Source organism: Canis aureus, chromosome 4, assembly GCF_053574225.1.
Source record: "Canis aureus isolate CA01 chromosome 4, VMU_Caureus_v.1.0, whole genome shotgun sequence".
Classification (NCBI taxonomy): domain Eukaryota; kingdom Metazoa; phylum Chordata; class Mammalia; order Carnivora; family Canidae; genus Canis; species Canis aureus.
In genome coordinates, this window is record NC_135614.1 from 31,097,305 (window position 1) to 31,118,079 (window position 20,775).

At 45.5% G+C, this 20,775-nt stretch overlaps 1 protein-coding gene and 1 long non-coding RNA gene across 6 annotated transcripts in view; one reads left to right on the plus strand and one right to left on the minus strand.

Moving 5' to 3' along the window:
- Positions 1-13,218, plus strand: part of LOC144312447 (uncharacterized) — a 25,698-nt gene extending 12,480 nt beyond the window's left edge. For 2 of the 5 annotated variants that reach the window (XR_013377927.1, XR_013377923.1), the window contains 3 exons: positions 3,790-3,889; positions 5,187-5,335; positions 8,154-8,688. This is a non-coding gene — a long non-coding RNA (uncharacterized LOC144312447). Of the gene's footprint in view, positions 1-3,789; positions 3,890-5,186; positions 5,336-5,463; positions 5,718-8,153; positions 8,689-12,652 lie in introns of those variants that run through there. The other 3 variants (XR_013377924.1, XR_013377925.1, XR_013377926.1) reach the window with 3 other exon arrangements.
- On the minus strand, positions 9,009-17,337 carry TMEM254 (transmembrane protein 254). Its single transcript, XM_077895189.1, has 4 exons — positions 17,200-17,337; positions 15,048-15,151; positions 14,797-14,856; positions 9,009-10,900 (listed from the first exon to the last, which is right to left on the minus strand). Exons 1-4 carry the CDS (start codon positions 17,287-17,289, stop codon positions 10,780-10,782), a joined length of 375 nt encoding a protein of 124 aa, XP_077751315.1. The 5' UTR covers positions 17,290-17,337; the 3' UTR covers positions 9,009-10,779.
- Positions 17,338-20,775: the final 3,438 nt, after the last annotated feature.

Sequence of the window (20,775 nt, forward strand, 5' to 3'; positions counted from 1 at the left end):
GTATATAGATGGAATCATTTCTATATAAGGAATTGGATGGTGGAGCCCATTTTGAACAGGTATTTCATGGAGCAGTGTATTTCATTGTGAATATATTAACGCTAAGGAACGATTTTATGCTGCGTTTACATCTGTCATCCAGAACCAATGGGCCGCGAACGCATGTTACAATCATAGGCGTTGTACTCAGAGGGATCCAGGCTTGATTCCTGGCTCTACCGCTCTCTGGCTCTCTCTGACTCTTAAAGGGCTAGGCCTCCATCATTAGGCCTCAGCCTTCTAATTGGGAAAATGGGAGCAGCCCCTACTTCCTAAGGGTTATTGAGGTTTAAAGGAAAGAATGCAAGCAAGGCTCTAAGCATAATGCCTGGCTCACAGTGAGAGTTCAAGTAATGTTTCCTCTTGTTATTATCAACATAGAAGCCATTCTGTGATATTCCTGCAGTTTCAAAGGATATCTTGGGATTACTTAAGGAATTCGGGCCTGTGGCCCAACAGTGTGTTTTGCAACAGGCATGACAGGACACTAGGACAACACTAATGACACAAGAAACAGTAAAATTCCATAATATATTTATTTTCAGTTTCCTAGGAAATATTCTGTAATACCCAGAACATAAGCCCAGCAAACTCGCCAAGAGTGCAGATGTTAAAGCTTCGTAAATGCTATAAATACCCCGATTCTCTACACATATGCAACATATTATTGCCGCATCTTTAACCAGTGGCAAGAAAACCCCTAGGTCTGCAGAATGTTTGCAATATTTGTGCATTGCTATGGAGACAGTATCAAAGGCAGGCACCCATAACATGAACAGGATGTAGGGGTTTCGCACAGCTAACAGTGATGGAAATAATTCTCACTCTTCATGCACCATTCTTGGATAATATGTGTAAAATATTTGGCCGGTGAGGCATGCTGTTGAGAACAATACTTTGGATGTTTGATCTAACACTGGTGACAGGCCGCTTGGTGAAATATGGGTTCAGGGACCTAGGTCTGCCATCAAACTGGCTGGGTGACATTGATGGTTACCTTGCTTCATGGGGACTCAGTCTCCCCTAGTGTAAGATGAGGGGGGGGGTGTCTACAGTCCCTTCCAGCATTCTGATTACAGGTGGACTATAAACATGATTTCAGCACATAGCCTGTGTAGTTCAATGTCATTCCGTTGAAGTCGAGCAAAATTAAGGCAGATTTTTGGAGGCATCCAAGTTGAGCTATACGAGCCTGGACTTTCTTTTTCTATTGTTACCTGTCTTGTTTACAGACAGATAGATTCCAGCTGGCTCCCACACTCTCTTGGAGACAGGTTTATTCCCCCTCCAAGGGAGCAACACAGAATATGAGCAACTCAGCTCTTGTTGGCAAATTGTCAGAAATTAAATGAAAATCAAGTTAAGTGGGAATCCATGGGTGGCTCAGCGGTTTAGCGTCTGCCTTTGGCCCAGGGCATGATCCTGGAGTCCCAGGATCGAGTCCCACGTCAGGCTCCCTGCAAGGAGCCTGCTTCTCCCTCTGCCTATGTCTCTGCCTCTCTCTCTCTCTCTGTCTTTCATGAATAAATAAAATCTTAAAAAGAAAAGAAAAGAAAAGAAAACCAGGTTAAGTTAGCAAACTCACACTTCCTGGAGTCCTTCTGGAGAAGTCAAAGTTTAGTAGCAATTGACGATCGGGTCTTTAAGTCCTAATATATCACAATACCATTCATTTACATTAAAGATACTTGCTCACAAAACAACAGTGTACATTTTGCAAGAACGCATGCATAGCAGCACATTGCAATTGCTGCCTGGGAGTAGGGGCAGAAGGGACATGATGACAAAAGGAAATAAAACAAGAAAGGAGAAGACACTGGCACTCAAAGAGATAATGAAACTCACCCGCAGTGACATAGGTAATAAGTACCGGGTAACAATGTGAACAGAGCTGTCGCTCAAAAGCCAAGGACCCTACTCCACTACCCCATGAGGCCTTTCGCTCTTCAGTGAAACAACAGTAATAAAGGATCACAGCATCGTGACTTACTATTTATCAGTTCTCTCAGATGGTTGCTATGCTTTTACTTTGGAAAGTAAAGTACCTGCAAGGTTCTCTCTCTCTCTCTCTTTTCCTTTTTTGAGAGAGCTCAAGCAGTGGAGGGGCAGAGGGAGAATTTTAAGCAGGCTCCATGGTCAGCACAGAGCCTGACACGGGCTCAATCTCATGACCCTGAGATCATGACCTGAGCTGAAACCAAGAGTCAGATGCTTAGCTAACTAAGCCACCCAGGTTCCCCTGAAAGATTCCCTCTTACGGAGCTTTCTGTTTATTAGATCTTGTCTTTTGGGGTGATTTCATTTCCCAGTAGCAAGGTAAATTAATTCAACTCGAGTTTTCTGAAGTTCTATCAGGGAAGCAGCTCCAGTTCATTGAGATTTTAGAAGGCTCTAGAGGGATAGAAGGCGGAAAGTGTTTCAAAATTTAGTTCTTAGGGGCACCTGGGTGGCTCAGTTGGTTGGGAGTTTGCCTTTGGTGTGGTTCGTGGTCCCAGAGTCCTGAGATTGAGCCCCACATCAGGCTTCCTGCTTGGACGGGGGCTTGCTTCTCCCTCTCCCTCTGATGCTCCCCTATGACTTGTGCTCTCTGTCAGATAAATATATAAAATCTTTTTTAAAAGTTGAGTTATTAGCTTGATATACCACCTTCCCAGGGGTGGCCCCCCCCAAATCCTATGTCAGATGCTTTGTGAATGAGCCTCGGCCCAGTCTGGAAGATCTACCCCATAGTAGGCATCTATTACAGGAACTAACACCTAAGGAAAAAGCAAAATAAGAATATGTATTTGCTTTCATTTGCAAAATTACACACAGGAGGGATAAGTCAAAATTAATGATATCTGTTATGGGTAAGAATAAATAAAAGAGTAAATAAAGGGGGGATCCCTGGGTGGCGCAGCGGTTTGGCACCTGCCTTTGGTCCAGGGCGCGATCCTGGAGACCTGGGATTGAATCCCACATCAGGCTCCCGGTGCATGGAGCCTGCTTCTCCCTCTGCCTATGTCTCTGCCTCTCTCTCTCTCTCTCTCTCTGTGACTATCATAAATAAATTAAAAAAAAAAGAGTAAATAAAGGGTAGATCAAAGAGTAAATAAAAATAAGATTGATTTTGTCATATGAGTTTGGGAAGAACTATGGATAAAAGACGGGACAGGTGCTGTTGGACCCTCTTGCAAGGACTAGTTATGGTTTGTCTTGAGAACACATGTGGCATGGGGTGTATCTGCTTGGCGGCCTGGGAGGGTGAGATTTCCTTGTCTTGGCAATCTCACTCGTACATGCACATCGCAGTCTGCTTATTCAGTAAGAAAACTGTTTTCTTTCTTTTCTACATGTGTGGAGAGGATTTTCTGGGTTGGCAAGAGATTTCATGTTTAACTTTCCCTCCTAATGTTACCTGTAGGGAGAGGGTAGGGGTGGAGAATGCAAATATACCTTTTTATAGTTTTGCCTTTTGAACCTTATTGTTGGCTTATGTATTAAGGGAGATAAGATAAAATTAGCAAGATTAGGGAAAAAGAAAACCCTGAAATTGAATACCAATTAGCAAATGAACCTGAAACCTAACTGAATGCCAAACCAATTCATTAACGTATTCACAAGGAGACAATAAATATAAGTCCATAATAGATGTCCTTATATAGTGAAGGGATCGAATGAGTGCAAAAAAAAAAAAAAAAAAGTTTGTTGTCTGTAGTAATACTGGTTGATGAGCTGAACTCTTACAAAACTATTTTGTGTGTCTTGTAGGATTGAGTGATTAAGAAAACAAACTGATGTTCAAACTAGGGCTCTGACTCTTGCTGTTGGGAAGAGGAGACACAAGGAGGGCCAGAATTGCTGTGACAAGGTATCTGTATCAATTCCTGACTTAAAAAAAGAAAAAATCTATGTTCTTAAGTCTGTCCTCTGAATGATATAGCGAAGAAACCCTTGGCAGCAAGGGACAGACCAGACCTTAGTTTCTAAATACCTTTCTTCCATTAAATTAGAAAGCCAAACAGCTTGGCTGACTCTAGGGCCAGGGTAGGAAAATCACTGTTGAAAATACTCAAAAACGGATGAGGGCATTTCAAAAGGACACAGGAACCATCTGGAAGGGCCAACTTGGAACATCGAAATAAATAATGATAGAAATGGCTTATAATATGAAAACTTAAAAAGAATCCTCAAGTTCATGGTGAAACTTCCAATATTAAACAAATAAATGAAAGTAGGTGGAGCAGGGAGAAAGGGAATCTTTTCTTTGTGGAATGCCGACCAATAAATACAGAAGAAATGACAGCAGTAGGGGCATCCCCAGTTTATAAACACCATGGTAAAAACTGGTTGAGGCAAGACTCATCAATGCATCCTTCCACCTTGGGCAACATGTGGTCACCTGGTATTGATGTACCACCCACACAGCTCATGTTAATTCAAAGGGAGGGAAGATAACTTTAACACACACACACACACACACACACACACACACACACACACAAAAACAAAAAAAAAAAAAAACAAAAGCCAACTTAACCAAGTAATGAAATTTAGGATCATGGATAATGGGACAAATATCACCGCATGTCTCTCAATGAGATGTACTGAAAAGGACCCGGCTGTGCTCCTCCCAGTGGGTTTGCCTTCAGTTTGATCACTAAAAGGCAGAAAAAATTGGGGGCCATTCTGCAACGTAGCTGGCGTGGGCGCAGCCAAAATGTCAGTTGGTAGGGACGCCTGGGTGGCTCAGAGGTTGAGCAAGGCAGGTGCCTTGGGCTCAGGGCATGATCCTGGAGACCTGGGATCGAGTCCCACATCGGGCTCCCTGCAGGGAGCCTGCTTCTCCCTCTGCCTGTGTCTCTGCTTCTCTCTGTGTCTTTCATGAATAAATAAGTAAAATCTTTTTTTAAAAGTAAATCACTTGTTAAAGGCAAAAGAAAAATAAACGGCAGAGGAACCCCTCTAGATTAAAGAGCTTAAGGAAACCTGACGACTCAATACCATGTGTGGTTCTGGATGGGATCCAGGACTCTCCCACCCGGTGCTGTCCCAAAGGCTCTGAGTGACATCATCAGCACAGTGGGGGAGATTTTCATCTGAACTGTGAAGATAATGGTAAATTTCCTGGGTGTAATAATTATGTAGCACAATGCTTGTGTTCTTAGGAGAGTACACTGGAAGTGAAGTGCAGTGCTGTCTGCAGCTGCTGTCCCGGGGAGAAACACTTCTATATGGAGGGAGAGAAAGAGGGATGAAGGAAATACGGCAACATGTTAATAACTGGTGAACCTGAAGATGAAGGTGTACTCTTCATGTAAGTTTTCTGAAGGTTTATAATTTTTCAGATAAAAGCAATTATATATATATATACTTATATATTGTATATTATATAAATTGTATATATAAATTATATAAAACCTATTACATATTTTTGTTCTTCAGGTACTTGCTCCTAATTCCTCAATTTCATGTTTATCCCATTTCCCTAAACTTATCAGTATATTTCCCCTTAAAAAGGCAATTATTGGGCAGCTCCGGTGGCGCAGCGGTTTGGCACCACCTGCAGCCCGGGGTGTGATCCTGGAGACCTGGGATTGAGTCCCGCGTCGGGCTTCCTGCATGGAGACTGACTGCTTCTCCCTCTGCCTGTGTCTCTGCATCTCTCTCTCTCTCTCTGTGACTATCATAAATAAATTTTTTTAAAAAAAGGCAATTATTTCAATTTAATGTCATGACCCGTTAACTTACCCTACTGCCCCCACCCCCACACACCGAACCTGCGTTTCTGCAGGAGATTGCACGTGATCCATCTGCATGGTTAAGCTTGAGAAGCATCACTGACAATTAGCAACCTTCCAGTAAAACTATTATTATGTTGTAGTTTAAAAGTTACTTTATCTAGGTTATTTAAATTTACCATCCTATTTTCATCCCAGCCACAGTGTAAAATCATTTTTATTCTTTTCTCAACATGAAACTAAAGTCCAAGAAGGTGACAAACTCGCCTAAAATCCTGTGGCTAGAGCCAGGTCAAAGGGTAGTGTAATACTTGTAAACTGTTACTACTTTGCTGAATGTATCATTAATCTGCATGGTGGTTTAGGTGATAATTGCACATTATTCTCATGTGTATAGAGAAAAAAGTATAATGAGCAAACCAAGTGAGGCATTTCCTAGTTATTCTTGCCTAGGAAGATTTTTTTAAAGTGAATTATGTGTAGTGTAGACATGACTAGTGCTGTGGGCATGGTCCCTACATGGCTGAGGTTTAGGGGTTGCTTCTCTATATTATAGATGCATTACTCTCATTTATAGCAATGTCAAGATTTCAATTTTAGTGGGAATTTTTATCAACTAATTTCTTTTTACTAGAAACATCTCATGCAACACCTTGGTACAAAGAAAACGTGAAAGTTCTTTTTTGTTAGGTAGAAGCTAGATCTGAGCAGTGGAAGGAAGGCCCAAAGCAGAGCCCCAAGTCCTTGAAGGGAAATGATAGAGACTAGAGCTGGAGGCAGGGATGGTGACAGATTAAAAAAATGCTACATTATAAGCTGGAGAGCTCAGCATCCTGACCATGTGGCTTCTAAGACCTTGGGCCCAGATCAAGAGCCACGGGTGCAGAACCTGGGCTCTCCTCCTGTCTCTGGTCCTGCCCCAGGGTAACCCCTAGACTCATTATAATGTATTTACATTGCGGGTACAGCCCCACCCGTGGAGAAAGGCTGTCCTGATCACTCCAGAACAAATCCAACCTGTGGGAGGACTTTCCCGGAAAGATTGGAAGCAGCCCCCTTCAGAGACTAACCCACTGGGACTTCACAGCTCTTCCCAGCCCAGAGACCCATTAATATCCAATCCCAAAACAACCCAGGGGCTGGTCCCACTTCGAGGGACCTCCCTGCTCTCCCACCTTGAGAGTGTACTTCTGCTATAATAACCTGCTTCAGGGGCACCTGGGTGGCTCAGTTGGTTAAGTGTCTGCCTTCCTCTCAATGATCCGAGGACCCCGGGATCAAGTCCTGCATTGAGCTCCCTGCTCAGTGGGGAGTCTGCTTCTGTCTCTTCCCTTCCCCCTTACTCATGAGCTCTAATAAATAAAATCTTAAAAAAATAATAAACTGCTTCAAGCTTGCTACTTTCCTTCTGTCTTAATTGGAACTTGGATCCTCATGAATCCCGGGACCGAAACCTCCATTCACAGCGCAATCTCCCACCCCGACAGTGTCATGAACATTTTTCTGAAGGATATTAGAGTGTTCAAGATATTTCCCCTAATCCACCTTCATGACTCACTACAAACAAAAATGAGGCAATTGGTATACTCAATCCTATTAAACAAGCTCAGGAGCCATCTTAAAACGTTTATAGAAATTACAAGCACGGTATTTTGGGTAGGATTTGCAAGTATGCACTATGGAATCAGGATAGATCTCTTCCTCATAAAGAGACACATGAAATGATTACAGTCCCTTACTGTGAACCTTGATGAAGAGAGAACCGTAATTCCCAATTTGATGTGGATAAGGAGCCTTGCAGAGGTGTCTCAGATGCTTACAATTACTCAGCTGCCCTACTAACATCTTTTTGTCTGTGCCAATAAGGGAAGGATACATGATATTTATGCTAAACTAAGAGCTTTAACAAGGTTCCAGGAAGGGCCCAGGCAAAGATAAAAATGTGACTGCCCTGTATTCTCTAATCTCAGTGGCAGGTTCTCCAACTTCTCTTTTGTGCTTTCAGACCCTCTGGGTAAACAGGTAGGGCTCTGACGGCAGGTTGCTTTGCTCAAGAGCCATCTCTACACATCTGGAATATGACCTCTTAAGCCCAGGACTTGTTTTAAAACCATGGCTTGAAAACCATGTTTAGATGTAGACTGCGTGCAGTCCTGAACACGCAGGATGTTTACAAGGAAGAACTGTACACTGGTGCTGAGGTCATTAGTTGTGGGTTTTTCCATTAGTCCTCTCTTTTTTGCTTTCCCAACTACCCATGCTCTTGACATCTTCTGGGTATGTGCAGGAGGTAGGAAAATAGTTGTTTGTCGGCCTTCCACAGTTGCTTCGTGAAGATGCCTCTGGCCTTTTCTTTTTTTTTTTTTTTAATAAATTTTTATTTATTTATGATAGTCACACAGAGAGAGAGAGAAGCAGAGACATAGGCAGAGGGAGAAGCAGGCTCCATGCACCGGGAGCCCGACGTGGGATTCGATCCTTGGTCTCCAGGATCACGCCCCGGGCCAAAGGCAGGCGCTAAACCGCTGCGCCACCCAGGGATCCCTCTCTGGCCTTTTCTTATCCAAACTCAACAAGGATGTTTCTCCCATGTCACCATTACAGCTTCAACATGAAGACAATGTCTCCATTTTTTTGCTTACTTTTTGCTTCAATGACTTAACTTCTATGCACCTGGACCTTGGAGGACAGGAGAAACACAACATCCAGTTGGAATCTGGCCTCTACTGATGTGATGTGGATTACTTCTCCTCAGTGGGAGGCACTTTATGAGTCTATAAAGTGAGCCACACCATTTGCTCATTAAGATCCTTCTTTGCTGGAAGCCATTATAATACCCCATATGAGGACAAGATTTTATACTTTTGGCATCTAAAAAGTAAAAATAAATTAAAAAAAATAATAAATAAAAAAATAAAAAGTAAAAATACTCCTCTTACTTGCTGCATAGACTCTATCAGATGCTGAATAAAATGTAGATGAAAACAGAAGGAGGACAAATCCTATAATGAAAGAAGATACTCATGCCCAGCCATGACTCAGTGTGCGTGGAGTTAAGTGGGCTCTGGGCAGCTCTATAAACCTAAAGAGGAGCACAGCATATGCCCTCCAACTAGGGCACTCTACTTTATCAATGAAAAAAAGTCTTGATTATTGAACTGTACACACAGTTCCATAATAGAGACTACTTGGGAAAATGTAGAATCAAATACGTGACAATATAACAAAACTGACATACAAAAAAAAGCATTTGGAGACAATTCACAGCATTTATTCGAGTTAATTCATTTCATTCAATAATCTGCCATATTGTTGCTGTCACCGTTAACATTACCGTCATTACTATTTCTCTTTCCAGAGGACCATGCTTTTAAAAAAATCTGTCTGGGATTTCCATGATATTTAACTCTACGATTAAAAATCTTTTTCTTTACCAAAAGGCAACCCCTTCAACACAAGAGGAAACAGGAAAAATGGAGATTTAGTTGTAGAAAGTGATCTCCACCAGAAACAACCCATAATCCATAACCTTTCAGGCTTGTAGTTTTACTTGAGGTCTCTTTTTGGGGGGAGGGGACTGTCTCTCATAAATGTTTGCTTAAGGCAGAGAACATGCCCTACCACATCACAGATGGGAAATAAGGTCTAGTGCCTAGAGAAGGTGGCAGGCAGGTGGTCCTCCAGAAAAGGAACCCTTATGGCCCTTAGGTGACAGAGTCATTTTGCCAGTCACTAGTAGTAAAAAGGTCTAGTCAGGTGAGTAGGAGAGGTAGTAAGTAGCTCCCAGTTAGAATCTCTAGCTCAGGAATGTCTGTGAGTAAGCTGGAGCTAGAGGGAGACATTACAATCTGTAGAAAGTGACTAAGAGGGGCAGCCCGGGTGGCTCAGCGGTTTGGTGCAGGCTTCAGCCCAGGGCATGAGCCTGGAGACCAAGGATCGAGTCCCATATCAGGCTCCCTGCATGGAGCCTGCTTCTCCCTCTGCCTCTCTCTCTCAAATAAAATCTTAAAAAAAAAAAAAAGAAAAAGAAAGTGACTAAGAATAGGCAAGTATGAAAAAGACACCAGTTCCCTACCGGGGGACCCACAGAGTGGTGGTACCACCAGTCAAGGGCAGGCCTGTGCTCCTTTGAGAAGAGAATACACTGAGTGGGTTCTGCAGTTTTCCTGTAACAACTGGAATGATACTGAACTAGTGGAAAGTTTTCATTCAGAGGACCAGAAAATACTGATAGAACACCTGTGTACAAGGCAATGGGACAGGTCCTGAGAAAAGAAATCAAGCTAAAATGTGCTCCCGACCAGAAGGAGCCATCTAGCAGCGGCCATCAGACCCCTGCACACCACTGAGTGCTGTGTCCAAGGGGCTACGTGGAGGGAAGGATCGCTCCTGGCTGGATTAAGGGAAGGCATTGCCCCATCCTTTCCTCCTGGTCCTCAGCCTGTCCTCTGTGCCTCTATGTTACTGCTCGGCCTGGCCCATTCCTGGCACTTGCTTATCTTAACCTTATCTTTCTTGGTGTGTGAAAAATGGGAGTTTGGGAAGATAAGATCCTGCTTCACAGGTGCCCAGTGTATGTGGAATGGATGTGTTGTAGAAATGTTACTCTGTCCTGGTTCAGAAAGGTACACGAAATCTGGGGAAAGGAGAGCTAAGGTGGGGTGGTCAAGGTATGGTGTCTTAAGTCAGAAGGTGGGAGCAAAGTCATACCAACAAGCAATTTTAGCACACAGCTTAAACCAGATGACACAAAGAGCATCAACACTGCCAAAGACCCCAAGAAGGGAGCTGGGGGCCCTCTGCCACAAAAGTGAGTCTGCAGAATTGGAAAGCTGAAATCCTTTTCGCTTCTCTAGCCAAGCTCAACCAGAGCGTATGAAAGAATGATGAATAACCAGAGGGTCTTAAATTTCTGGAAAGTAGAAAGATCAAGTAAACTCCAGCACCCCCAGCATCCCTCCCACCCCCAAAACGGTGAAGCTGAATGTCAAAGTATAGAGAAAGCTTTTAGATATCTTCTTTAAGTTTGTTTTTGGCGTTTTGGTCTGTAAGCAATCAAGATGGAGAGAGATGCTATTCCAAAGAGGAAAGTTTGTAGGAACCAGAGTAGTTGAGCCCGACCATTCGTGATGCCTTTAGACCTAAAAAAAAGAAAAAAGGAAAAAAGAAAAAAACTTAACCAGCAGAATTTTAACGTTATGGTTTCATAAGAGTTACTGTCTTCCATTTTTTAAAAAATGTATTCCTTCTATTTATTTGCATTAGGTTTATTTTGCCATTTTCCTCCAACTTCTTAACTCACATGGTTAGCTCATTTATTTTTATTTTTCTTGTGCATTTAGGATGGCACACTCTTCCCTCGGATGTGGTGTGGCTACTGCCAAGGGCATGGTATTATAAACCGATTTCTCATGAGACTTTGAAGAGCAGACAGGGATAAAAAAAGCACTGGAATGGCTTTAGAGGAAGTGTTTTGTTGAAGGCAGAGCAAATGAAAATCCTAGCTAGGCCAACTACTAGCTGTGATGCTGGGCAAGTCACACTCATTCTCTCTCAGTATCTGTTTCCTCCTCTGAAAAACAGGAATATCAGCCACCAACTGGTGGCTCACTTGGTTAAATGTCTGCCTTTGGCTCAAGTCATAATCCCAGAGTCCTTCTCCCTCTCCCCCCTTCCCTGCCCCCTCGTGCTCTCTCTCAAATAAATAAAAATCTTAAAAAAGGGGCAGCCTGGGTGGCTCAACGGTTTAGCGCCGCCTTCAGCCCAGGGCCTGATCCTGGGGACCTGGTATCGAGTCTCACGTTGGGCTCCCTGCATGGAGCCTGCTTCTCCCTCTGCCCCACCCCCCCTCTGTGTATCTCTCATGAATGAATAGAAAAAGAAAGAAAGAAAGAAAGAAAGAAAGAAAGAAAGAAAGAAAGAAAGAAAGAAAGAAAGAAAGAAAGAAAGAAAGAAATATCAGTATTTATCTTAGCAAGTTTTGATGATTTATAAAATAACACACACAAAGTGCTTAGTAAACAGTCTGGCACCTAATGATAATAAACATCTCACTGCAGTCATCCAAACTAAACTGCCTAAAACAAAGCTCAAAAGAAAATATCTCAACTGAAGTGAATGGCTTGCTAGTCTCATCTGTATATAAATAAGTCTCATGTGGATAACTTCTAATTTAAAACAAAATTTTAAAATAATATATGTAGAAATAATTTCCCACACTAGCAGATTAAAGGAGAAAAATTAAAACATCCATTCTGAATGTAAGTTCTGGAACTAAGAAATAGGATGGAACTTCCTTACTCTGATAGAGGAGGTCTACACAACTCTAGAAGAAACCTCATGCAAAATGTTACAAGCTTTCCCTTTAATCAGCAACAACACAAGGGCCAGGAGAATTCATGTTCATGCAGTATTACTTAATAAAAAATGAAAGACTTAGAAGTCTACCAAAGCGGGGGGGTATTTGTGAGCTACACTAAGACACATCCATTTAATAGAATACTGTGCACTAAGAAAATGAATGAGGTAAATTCATAGGTACAGACATGGAAAAACAGGCATATGTGACAATAGAGAAAGTTATAGTATATATGTACATATACTATGGTGGCTATAAAGTCAAACATATAGTCCGATCTTCTCTCTGGTTAAAAGGAATTCACCAATTCCTTTTTATTGCTGGATTCACTTAAATTTATTTGTTCATTCATAATTCAAAGGGAGCATTTATTCTGGTGTACAGTGACAAGCGATTTACTGCAACACGCGATCCTTATAGAAATGATCTCAAGAGCACAGTAACAGTCACCTAAGCTCTCTAGGCCTGTTCTCCCTCTACCCTTCAAAGACCTGGACAGCAAAATGTTAAATTTGAGTCTTTTGGTTTTCTTTAGAGGCTCCAAATGCCACTAACAGAATGGGTGTCAAGTACTGGTGTCCGAGAGGTTAGACCACACTCCTCCAAGCTAAAATTCTGCTGCGAGGCTGAAGGGACCACTGCAAAGAGCGCTGGAGCACTTCCTATTCTAAGTCAAGCTCCAAGAACAGCTTCAACTACTTGGAGAGCTTGCCCTGAGTCCCCTGGAATTCAGGGGAAGAGATTAGTATCGGATTCTGCAGTGGGAACTGCATGCACTCATGGGTTTATCCTGTTGGAGGGGGAAGGCAGGTGTTACTCTGAGCTGTTCAGATCTGCTGGGAGGCCAGAGACACAGGTGGGCTTCAAAGGGACCCTGCCCCAGAGGCCCTAACTGAAGGGCAGAAGAGATGTCAGTAAAGGAACAACTCTCCCCAACCACAGATCCTGAGGGGAATCTGCATGTGGCAGGCTGGAGGCGGCATCTGAAGGAACCACAGAGGCAACTACAGGAGGGCCATCCCTAAAGATGGCTGGTTTTTCAAAATCCACCCGGGCCCCCCTGGAGCAAAAGAACCAACACCAGGTATGCAACATCCATAGCTCGCAGCTGCCTGACACAAGGCAGAAGCGTGCCGTTTCCCCTCACTGTTCCCACCCAATGGACCACAAGCAACTGTTGCTAGTGAACAGGAAAAAGAGGTGCCTCAGAGAGAAGGCACCAACTACACTCTCTTCTATTGGCTCCTGGGCCCCAGCTGGATGACAAGAGACATTCTGACTTAGGTTCCAGTTTATGCTTTTAATAAATAGCCTGGACTTAGGCTGGCGAGTATCAGATAGTGACTGGGAAGTGCTTCAGATTTCATCCAGGGCTAGGGTGGGAGAGAAGCAACAATCCACGGGGTGAGAAAGAACAAAGCTGCTTTCTGCTCCTCTCCTGGAAAATCCAGTCTGTTTCATAAACCAGTAGAATAACATTATCTCTTTAAAGCACTTAGCAAGTGTCTGGCATAGTGTGCACTCAGTAAATATTATTATTATTACAACATGGTTGTTATAAAGTATCTTATTTCTCACTTTTATAAGTAATACAATAGTAATAGGGGTGATAGTTCATCTTGACCAGAGAAAATTAACTGTAAAGTAATCTGGCATTACTGTAACCACCTCTTCATCACACTTTACTGTCTGTACATGGTTACATGAAGCACTAATGTCGAGAGAATCTTTCCTAGGACCCTCACATAGTATTAACGTACAGCTGCTCTGCTGGGTGGAGCTGAGAGGCTTTTCCAGCTTGCAATGCATCCCAGAGTCATCTATGGAGCTTAAAAAAAAAATAATAGATTCCAATTGCTGAGGCAAGGCCCATTAAACCGAGATTTCTGGATCTGGAAACCACACGTGTATATTTCAAAAAAGCTCCTCAGGCGATTCAGTTGTGAAACTAGGGTTGAGAATCATTAGGCTCCGTCAATAAACTGGCTCTTTGTCAAACTAGAAGGCAACCTCCAAATCTTTGCTATAGGTGGAGCTAACAGGGAATTTTCTTTAATGAGAAAAATCATCTAAATTAAGTACTAAATAACTGAGTAGCTAACACAAGTGAAATGAATCCATTCATTAAATAGTCACTGAGTACTCCCCTGGCGCTGGGCTCAGTATTAGGTGTGGAGATTCGACTCTACTCCGCCTACAAATGCATGAATTATTTAAATGTGGCTACTCTCAACTCGTATTAGATACCAAGAGAAAAGCGATAAAGACCTATTAAAAAGACTTAAAATATTAAAAAAAAAAAAGGGGGGGGGAGCCCGGGTGGCTCAGTTGGCCCAGGGCATGATCCTGAAGACCCAGGATCCAATCCGACGTCAGGCTCCCTGCATGGAGCCTGCTTCTCCCTCAGCCTGTGTCTCTGCCTCTCTCTCTCTCTGTTGCTCATGAATAAATAAATAAAATATTAAAAAATAAAATAAAAATAAAAACACTTACTTGTGGGACGCTTGGGTGGCTCAGCTGGTTAAACATCTGCCTTGGGCTCAGGTCATGATCTCAGGGTCCTGGGGTGGGGCCCCACATGGGGCTCCCTGCTTCTCCCACTCCCTCTGCCCCTCCCCCTGCTTGTGGTCTCTCTCACTCAAATAAAATCTTAAAAAAAAAAAAAAAAAAAACACTTACTTGCACAAAAACATGGCGTACAAGGACTCTCCCACGTGAATCAGCCAGGCAAGCCAATACCTGAAACAAAAGTCAGCCTAGCTTAGGGTGATGGTTATCTGCTGATGGAATCTAACACAGAAACCTCAAAAAGGTGCCTTAATGTGAACCAGCAACACTCTTAAGATATCTAAAGGCAAGTGCAGGCCTTCCAGATAGACAGTAGGACTGGTGCTGTAGGGTCCACATCCCATTTCTGGAGCCCTCCTTACCCGCTGTGCAAGAGGGTGTGATGATGGTCCACCAAGTACTGAGTGAAGAGGCCCAAGGGTCCGAGGCTCTGATAAGGGACACTCTGAGGCCAGAAGACAACCCACTGCAAGAGAACCAGAGGCACGTGATACCTAGTAGGTCACTTAAATTAGCAAATGCTTATTTTTGAGACTGTGAAACAATTCTGATTCTACGAGAAAGACCAGAGACCAAAGGATCTCTGGGCTTCCATTCTCCACTTTTGTTTTCTAAAAGCTACGCCACCGCGAGATTAATGCAGAGGAAGCTCCGTGGTTATCAGACTCAGGGCCCAGGCTGACTGACTTTTACTCTTATTGAATTCCACCAAAAACATTATTTCAGGGAATCCCTGGGTGGCACAGTGGTTGAGCATCTGCCTTCATTCCAGCGCGTGATCCTGGGGTCCTGGGATCGAGTTCTGCATCGGGCTCCCTACATGGAGCCTGCTTCTCCCTCTGCTATGTCTAGGCCTCTCTCTCTGTGTGTGTGTCTGTCATGAATAAATAAAATACTTTAAACATTATTTCATACAGGTTGTTCATAAATTTTAAGTTTCTATGCCCTGGCTAGCTTCTTTACAGCAGAAGCCATGGCTTGAGCCAAACCCCCATTTAATTTAGAATCCCTTTTTCTCCTTTCACTCTTCCCACATCTAAAAACCAGGAACGATCCACTTCCCAGAGCTGGAAAACCAGTACAAGAGGCCCTAACAGCAACTACCCAACTGTATTAGGCTTTTGTTATCTGACCAACCTTCCCTTCCTCCCTATGTCATAATCTCTGCCAGCTTAGGTTTTTTCTGAGCATTCAGGGTCCACAGATCCAAACTCATTGCCCCGTGCAGATCTCAGCCATTGGCATCTGAAACATAAATAAAGCCCAAAACATCCCTGCCTCCTCCCACCCCCCCCCAAACCCCGAGGGAATGGAAGGGGCAGCACCTGCCAGATTCTAAGGCCCCACAGCTCTCCTCCCTCTTACTTTCTGACTAGTCAGGAAGCCAGAATCATAGGACAGAAACGCACCTCCCACAATTTTCCAGTTCGACACCGAATTTTACGGAGGAGGGAACCCGAGCCCGGGAGACGGGACCCGACGACCCATCCCAGGCTCCCGGGGTCCTGGGGTCCGGGACCTCCTGCCTCTCTTCTCCATTACATCAACTTAGTCCCCGGCCTACGCCTCCGGGCGTCTTTCCTATCATCCCTTTTTAAATTATTAGTATTATTTTTAAAGATTTTATTTATTTATCCACGAGAGAGGCAGAGACCCAGGCTCCCTGCAGGGACCCCGAGGTGGGGCTCGATCCCGCGACCCCGGGGTCACGCCCTGGGCCACCCGGGCTGATCCTTTAAAGGACAGACAGACGGTGTCAGTCGGGGCGGCCCCTCCCCCTTCCTCAGGCCACAGCCCCGCCGTCACATTCATGACCCCTGTGTCCCTCCTCAGGCCTCACCCCGTTTTCCGAGCAACCCCCAACTGCCGGCCCCTAGCATCCCGTCTCGGAGGCCCGGCGGCCCGGCGGCCCGGCGGCCTGCCTTCCTCCCCGGCGAACTCTGCTCGCTCTCGGCCGGGGCGCGGGGGCCGCGGGGGCCGCGGCGGGGCGGGGCCGCAGAGGCGAGGCGGCCCGAGCGGACCCCGGCCCGGGGGGCCCACCGACCTCCCGCGCGTGCTAGTAACCTAGGCAACCGCCGGCCGCGCAGGCGCACCACCAGCCTCTCGGCCTACGGGGGCCCGGCGGGCCAAAAGACACGCGCCGCCCCGCCGCGCGCCTCACCGCCATGTAGCCCAGTGCCAGGACGGTGACCAAGGCGGGCAAACGTCTGGCCGGACGGAAGTAGGCGGAAGCGGCCCTGCCGGCCTCGGACTTCGTCACCACCATCTTGAAAGAGCTACACGCGGAGTCTCGGGGTGGGGAGCCGCCCCCGCCCCATCCCCATCCCCATCCCGGGAAAGCCTGGCTAACTGGTTCCTCGGGGCCGTGGGCAGAGGCGGGCCAGTGCGCCTGCGCGTCCTCCCAGCGCGCGGAGCCCGACTGCGCCTGCGCAGCCGCTCGGGGCCGACCGGCGCGGGGCCCGCGCTCCAGGGAGCGCTCGCTGTGCTCGCGGGGCGGCTCCCCGCTGCCCTCACCGTGTAATACCCGAAGGACAGGGCGATGGCGGTGAACCAGGGCAGACTGCCCCTCTGGAAGTGCGCCTCGCCGCCGGCCGCCGGCGCCATCCCTGCGGCGCCCCCGCCGGACCGCGAGGCTGCGGCTCTGCGCGGGGCTCGGGGGCGGGGCGGGGGACGGGGGCGGGGCCCGGGGCGGGGGCGGGGCCCGGGGCGCTCCTCCCTCCCGCGAGCCGGAGGCACCTGCGGGCTCGGGAGCTCCGCGGGCAGCGGGAGGGCCCTGGGGAGACCCCCTCTGAGAGTCTCGCTTTTCCCGGGCCTTTGGGAAAGATGTGGGAAGACACGCTGCTTTCCGCCCCCGGTGACCGCGACCCCGAGAGAAGTGATGCTCCTCCTCTTGGTCGGAGAAGGTGTGCGGAGCCCGACTGCGCGGGCCTTGGGCGCGCGGCTGTGCAGTAGGCGACCTGGCCTCCCGTCCTCCCCCTGCGACTCGTTGTCGCCCTTAAACAACACAACTTCGACTGAGTAGCTTGAAAGGTCACATTGGCCTTTACTGAAAGGTTCATGAGTGGGGCGGCACCCATCTGGCAAATAGAAAAGACCTCTGCTGAGCTGCCGAAAAGGAGTTTTTTATAAAGGCAGAGAGGGGGCATTAAAAAAAAAAAGGAATTTATTGCTTTAGGCAATGTCACCCCAATAAAGGGTAAGGGGTCTATCAGAGGATTACCTCCCAGTGTGGACCAAGAAATTCCAGTTTTATGGGTTAAAGGTCATAAAGGGGGAGGGGAGGAGAGAATGAAACTGCAGTGAGATTAGGTTTTAAGGGGACGCCTGGGTGGCTTAGTGGCTGAGCGTCTGCTTTCAGCTCCGGGGCGTGACCTTGGGGTCCTGGGATATAGTCCCAACGTCAGGCCTGCTTCTCCCTCTGCTTGTGTCTCTGCCTCTGTGTGTGTGTCTCTCATGCATAAATAAATAAAATCCTTTTTTAAAAAAAGATTAGGTATTTATTCTTGATATGGGGCCTTCTCCATCTGTAAAATGGGGATATAGCCATTCCTACCTCAGGGCTCTTGGTTGGATTAAAAGAGTTAATACCTATAATAACAGCACTCACAAAAGTGCTTGGGCCATAGTGCTTTCTGAGTTTTGGTTATAATTACTGAGCGGTGTGTCAGGCCCTATACTAAGTGCTGCAGATCAAACCCAAGTGTGCTCTGGTTAGACTTCATGAGAAAAATACTATTTTACTTGGGCCTTAAATGTGGGTAAAAAACAATAGGTGGTATTTATTGGGTGCTTACTATGTTTGAGGCATTGTTCTAAGTACTGTGTTTTAGAAGGATTAGCTCGTTAAGTTCTGAAAACCACCCTGCGCGGTAGATTTTTTTCTTTTTGTCTTCAGACAGAGAAATGTCTGAAGTCCTATAAGTTGAATACTGGAAATCAAGTGATAGCCATGTTCCGGCACTCTTCAGGCCCATGCTGTATGAGGTGTGGAATATTTCCATAACTTCTTCAGTTGATACGGGAAGGTTCTGTTTCCTCGTTTTTTTGTTTTGTTTTGTTTTGTTTTGTTTTGTTTTGTTTTGTTTTCTTACATGACTGTTGGGCTATGTTTTAAAGAATGAATTCCAGGATACAGTCCATTTCCCAGATAAACCACAGCACCTGTTAATATTTGAGTTACCAATCCTAAACAGTTTTTCTTAGTCCTAATTTCTTTCCATCAAGAACCACCTTCTTGGTTCTCTTCTCTGAAAGCCTCTGCTTTTTCAGCTCTCCTTTTACTTCCTGTCCCCTAGATACAGGTTTTCCCTAGGGTCTTCTCTCTGTATTAATAGTACCTTTGAGGGGAACCCTGGGTGGCTCAGTGGTTTAGCGCCTGCCTTTGGCCCAGGGTGTGATCCTGGAGTCCCGGGATTGAGTCCCACGTTGGGCTTCCTGCATGGAGCCTGCTTCTCCCTCCTCCTGTGTCTCTGCCTCTCTCTCTCTCTCTCTGTGTCTATCATAAATAAATAAATCTTTTAAAAAAATTAGTACCTTTGAGATTCAAGTTTGCTTCCATCTGGATGACTGAACTGTCTCCAGCCTTAGCCTTCCTCCCCTGCCCTGCTGCTCACCTTCACAAGGTGTCACACCGCATTTCAAAGACAGGTCCACTTTAGGGACGCCAGGGGCCGGGGTGGGGGGTGGGGGGGCAGGCAGCGGTTGAGCGCCTGCCTTGGGCTCAGGATGTGATCCCAGGTCCGCATCTGGGGGATCTGGGGATCAGGGATCCTGTCTCCGCACTTGGCTCCCTGTGGGGAGCCTGCTTCTCCCTCTACCTCTCGTGAATAAATGAATAAAATTTTTAAAAAAGGCAGGTCCACTTTATCTTCTAAGGCAGTCCTCACAAAGGCTTCCCTGTTTATGTTAGCTATTTCCTTCTTCCAGGAACCCAGACTCCCCTTCTTTGGCTGCCTTCTTATCTACTCAGCCACCAAGAGTTCTGTTGATTGAGTAACATTTCTTCCAATCTTCCCAGATTAAACCATGGTTTAACTTCGCCCTCCCTGGGTCATTCCCTCCTATGTTCTACTGATGTGGGAAACAAAGACAAAAGAAAAATTGTTAAGTTTCCGTATTACTTTACAGCCGTTGACAAGTCCTTAAAACTGGCAGAGTGACATTCCTCTAGGAACTCAGCTGCCTCCTGCCTCGATGTTAATACTTTGCTAAGAGCAAAAGGCTATCTTAGCCTTGACTTCTAGGGTCCTATGAGTCTACTTTAACATAGAAAAATTCCTCTGGAAACTTCTTTTATCTCTTCCCCCCAAGATATAGGTTAACGACCATCCTCCAAGCATCTGACCCACTGATATACATCTGAAGGGTCTCATGAGGGATTTTACTAAATAGTAATAGATGACCTTTTTCCTAACAGTAGCTAGCCCCCTCAGGGTCCTGAAAACTTTCTTTCCAAAATACCTTGGAGGCTGATGCTGTCCCCCACCCCCTCCCAGTGGCCTATAAAGTACATAATAGGCCACTCAGGACTCCAGTGCAGCTCGTTCTGCCCATGGGTCCTGTCCCTGTTCTTTAATAAAACTGCATTTTGCACAAAACATGTCTCAAGAATTCTTTCTTTGCTATGGTTCCTGACCCCAACCATTTCCTACATCACTACCACTTGCACCCGTATGCAATACCTTTTTCAAATTCGACCTACAGTTCTCCACAAAGTACAGTACTGACCAAACCTTTACCTTACCATAAGTTTTTAAGAACTTCCCTAATTTTAGACTATTGTTTTTTTTAGTATTTTTCTTCTGGTGTTAAATATGCATCAAGGTAGATTTAGGAGAAATAACTAAGGATAAAATTGTAGAAGAGGCAACATGGTTAGGGGCAAAGGACTATGGGAAGCTAGGTTTTTGGGTTTTTTGTTTTGTTTATAAAGATTTATTTATTCATGAGAGACACAGAAAGAGAGGCAGACACTTAGAGGGAGAAGCAGGCTCCCTGCGGGGAGCCTGATGCAGGACCCCACCCCAGGACCCCAGGATCATGACCTGAGCCAAAGGCAGACACTCAACTCCTGAGCCACTCAGGTGCCCT

Excerpts from the sequence above, each read along its gene's own strand:
- TMEM254 (XM_077895189.1), bottom strand. The coding sequence starts at position 17,289 with ATGGCGCCGGCGGCCGGCGGCGAGGCGCACTTCCAGAGGGGCAGTCTG. Across the intron at positions 15,152-17,199 it reads TGTCCTTCGGGTATTACACG|TGGGTTGTCTTCTGGCCTCA; the intron begins GTGAGGGCAGCG and ends GTTCTCTTGCAG. Across the intron at positions 10,901-14,796 it reads TACGCCATGTTTTTGTGCAA|GTCTAAAGGCATCACGAATG; the intron begins GTAAGTGTTTTT and ends TCTTTTTTTTAG.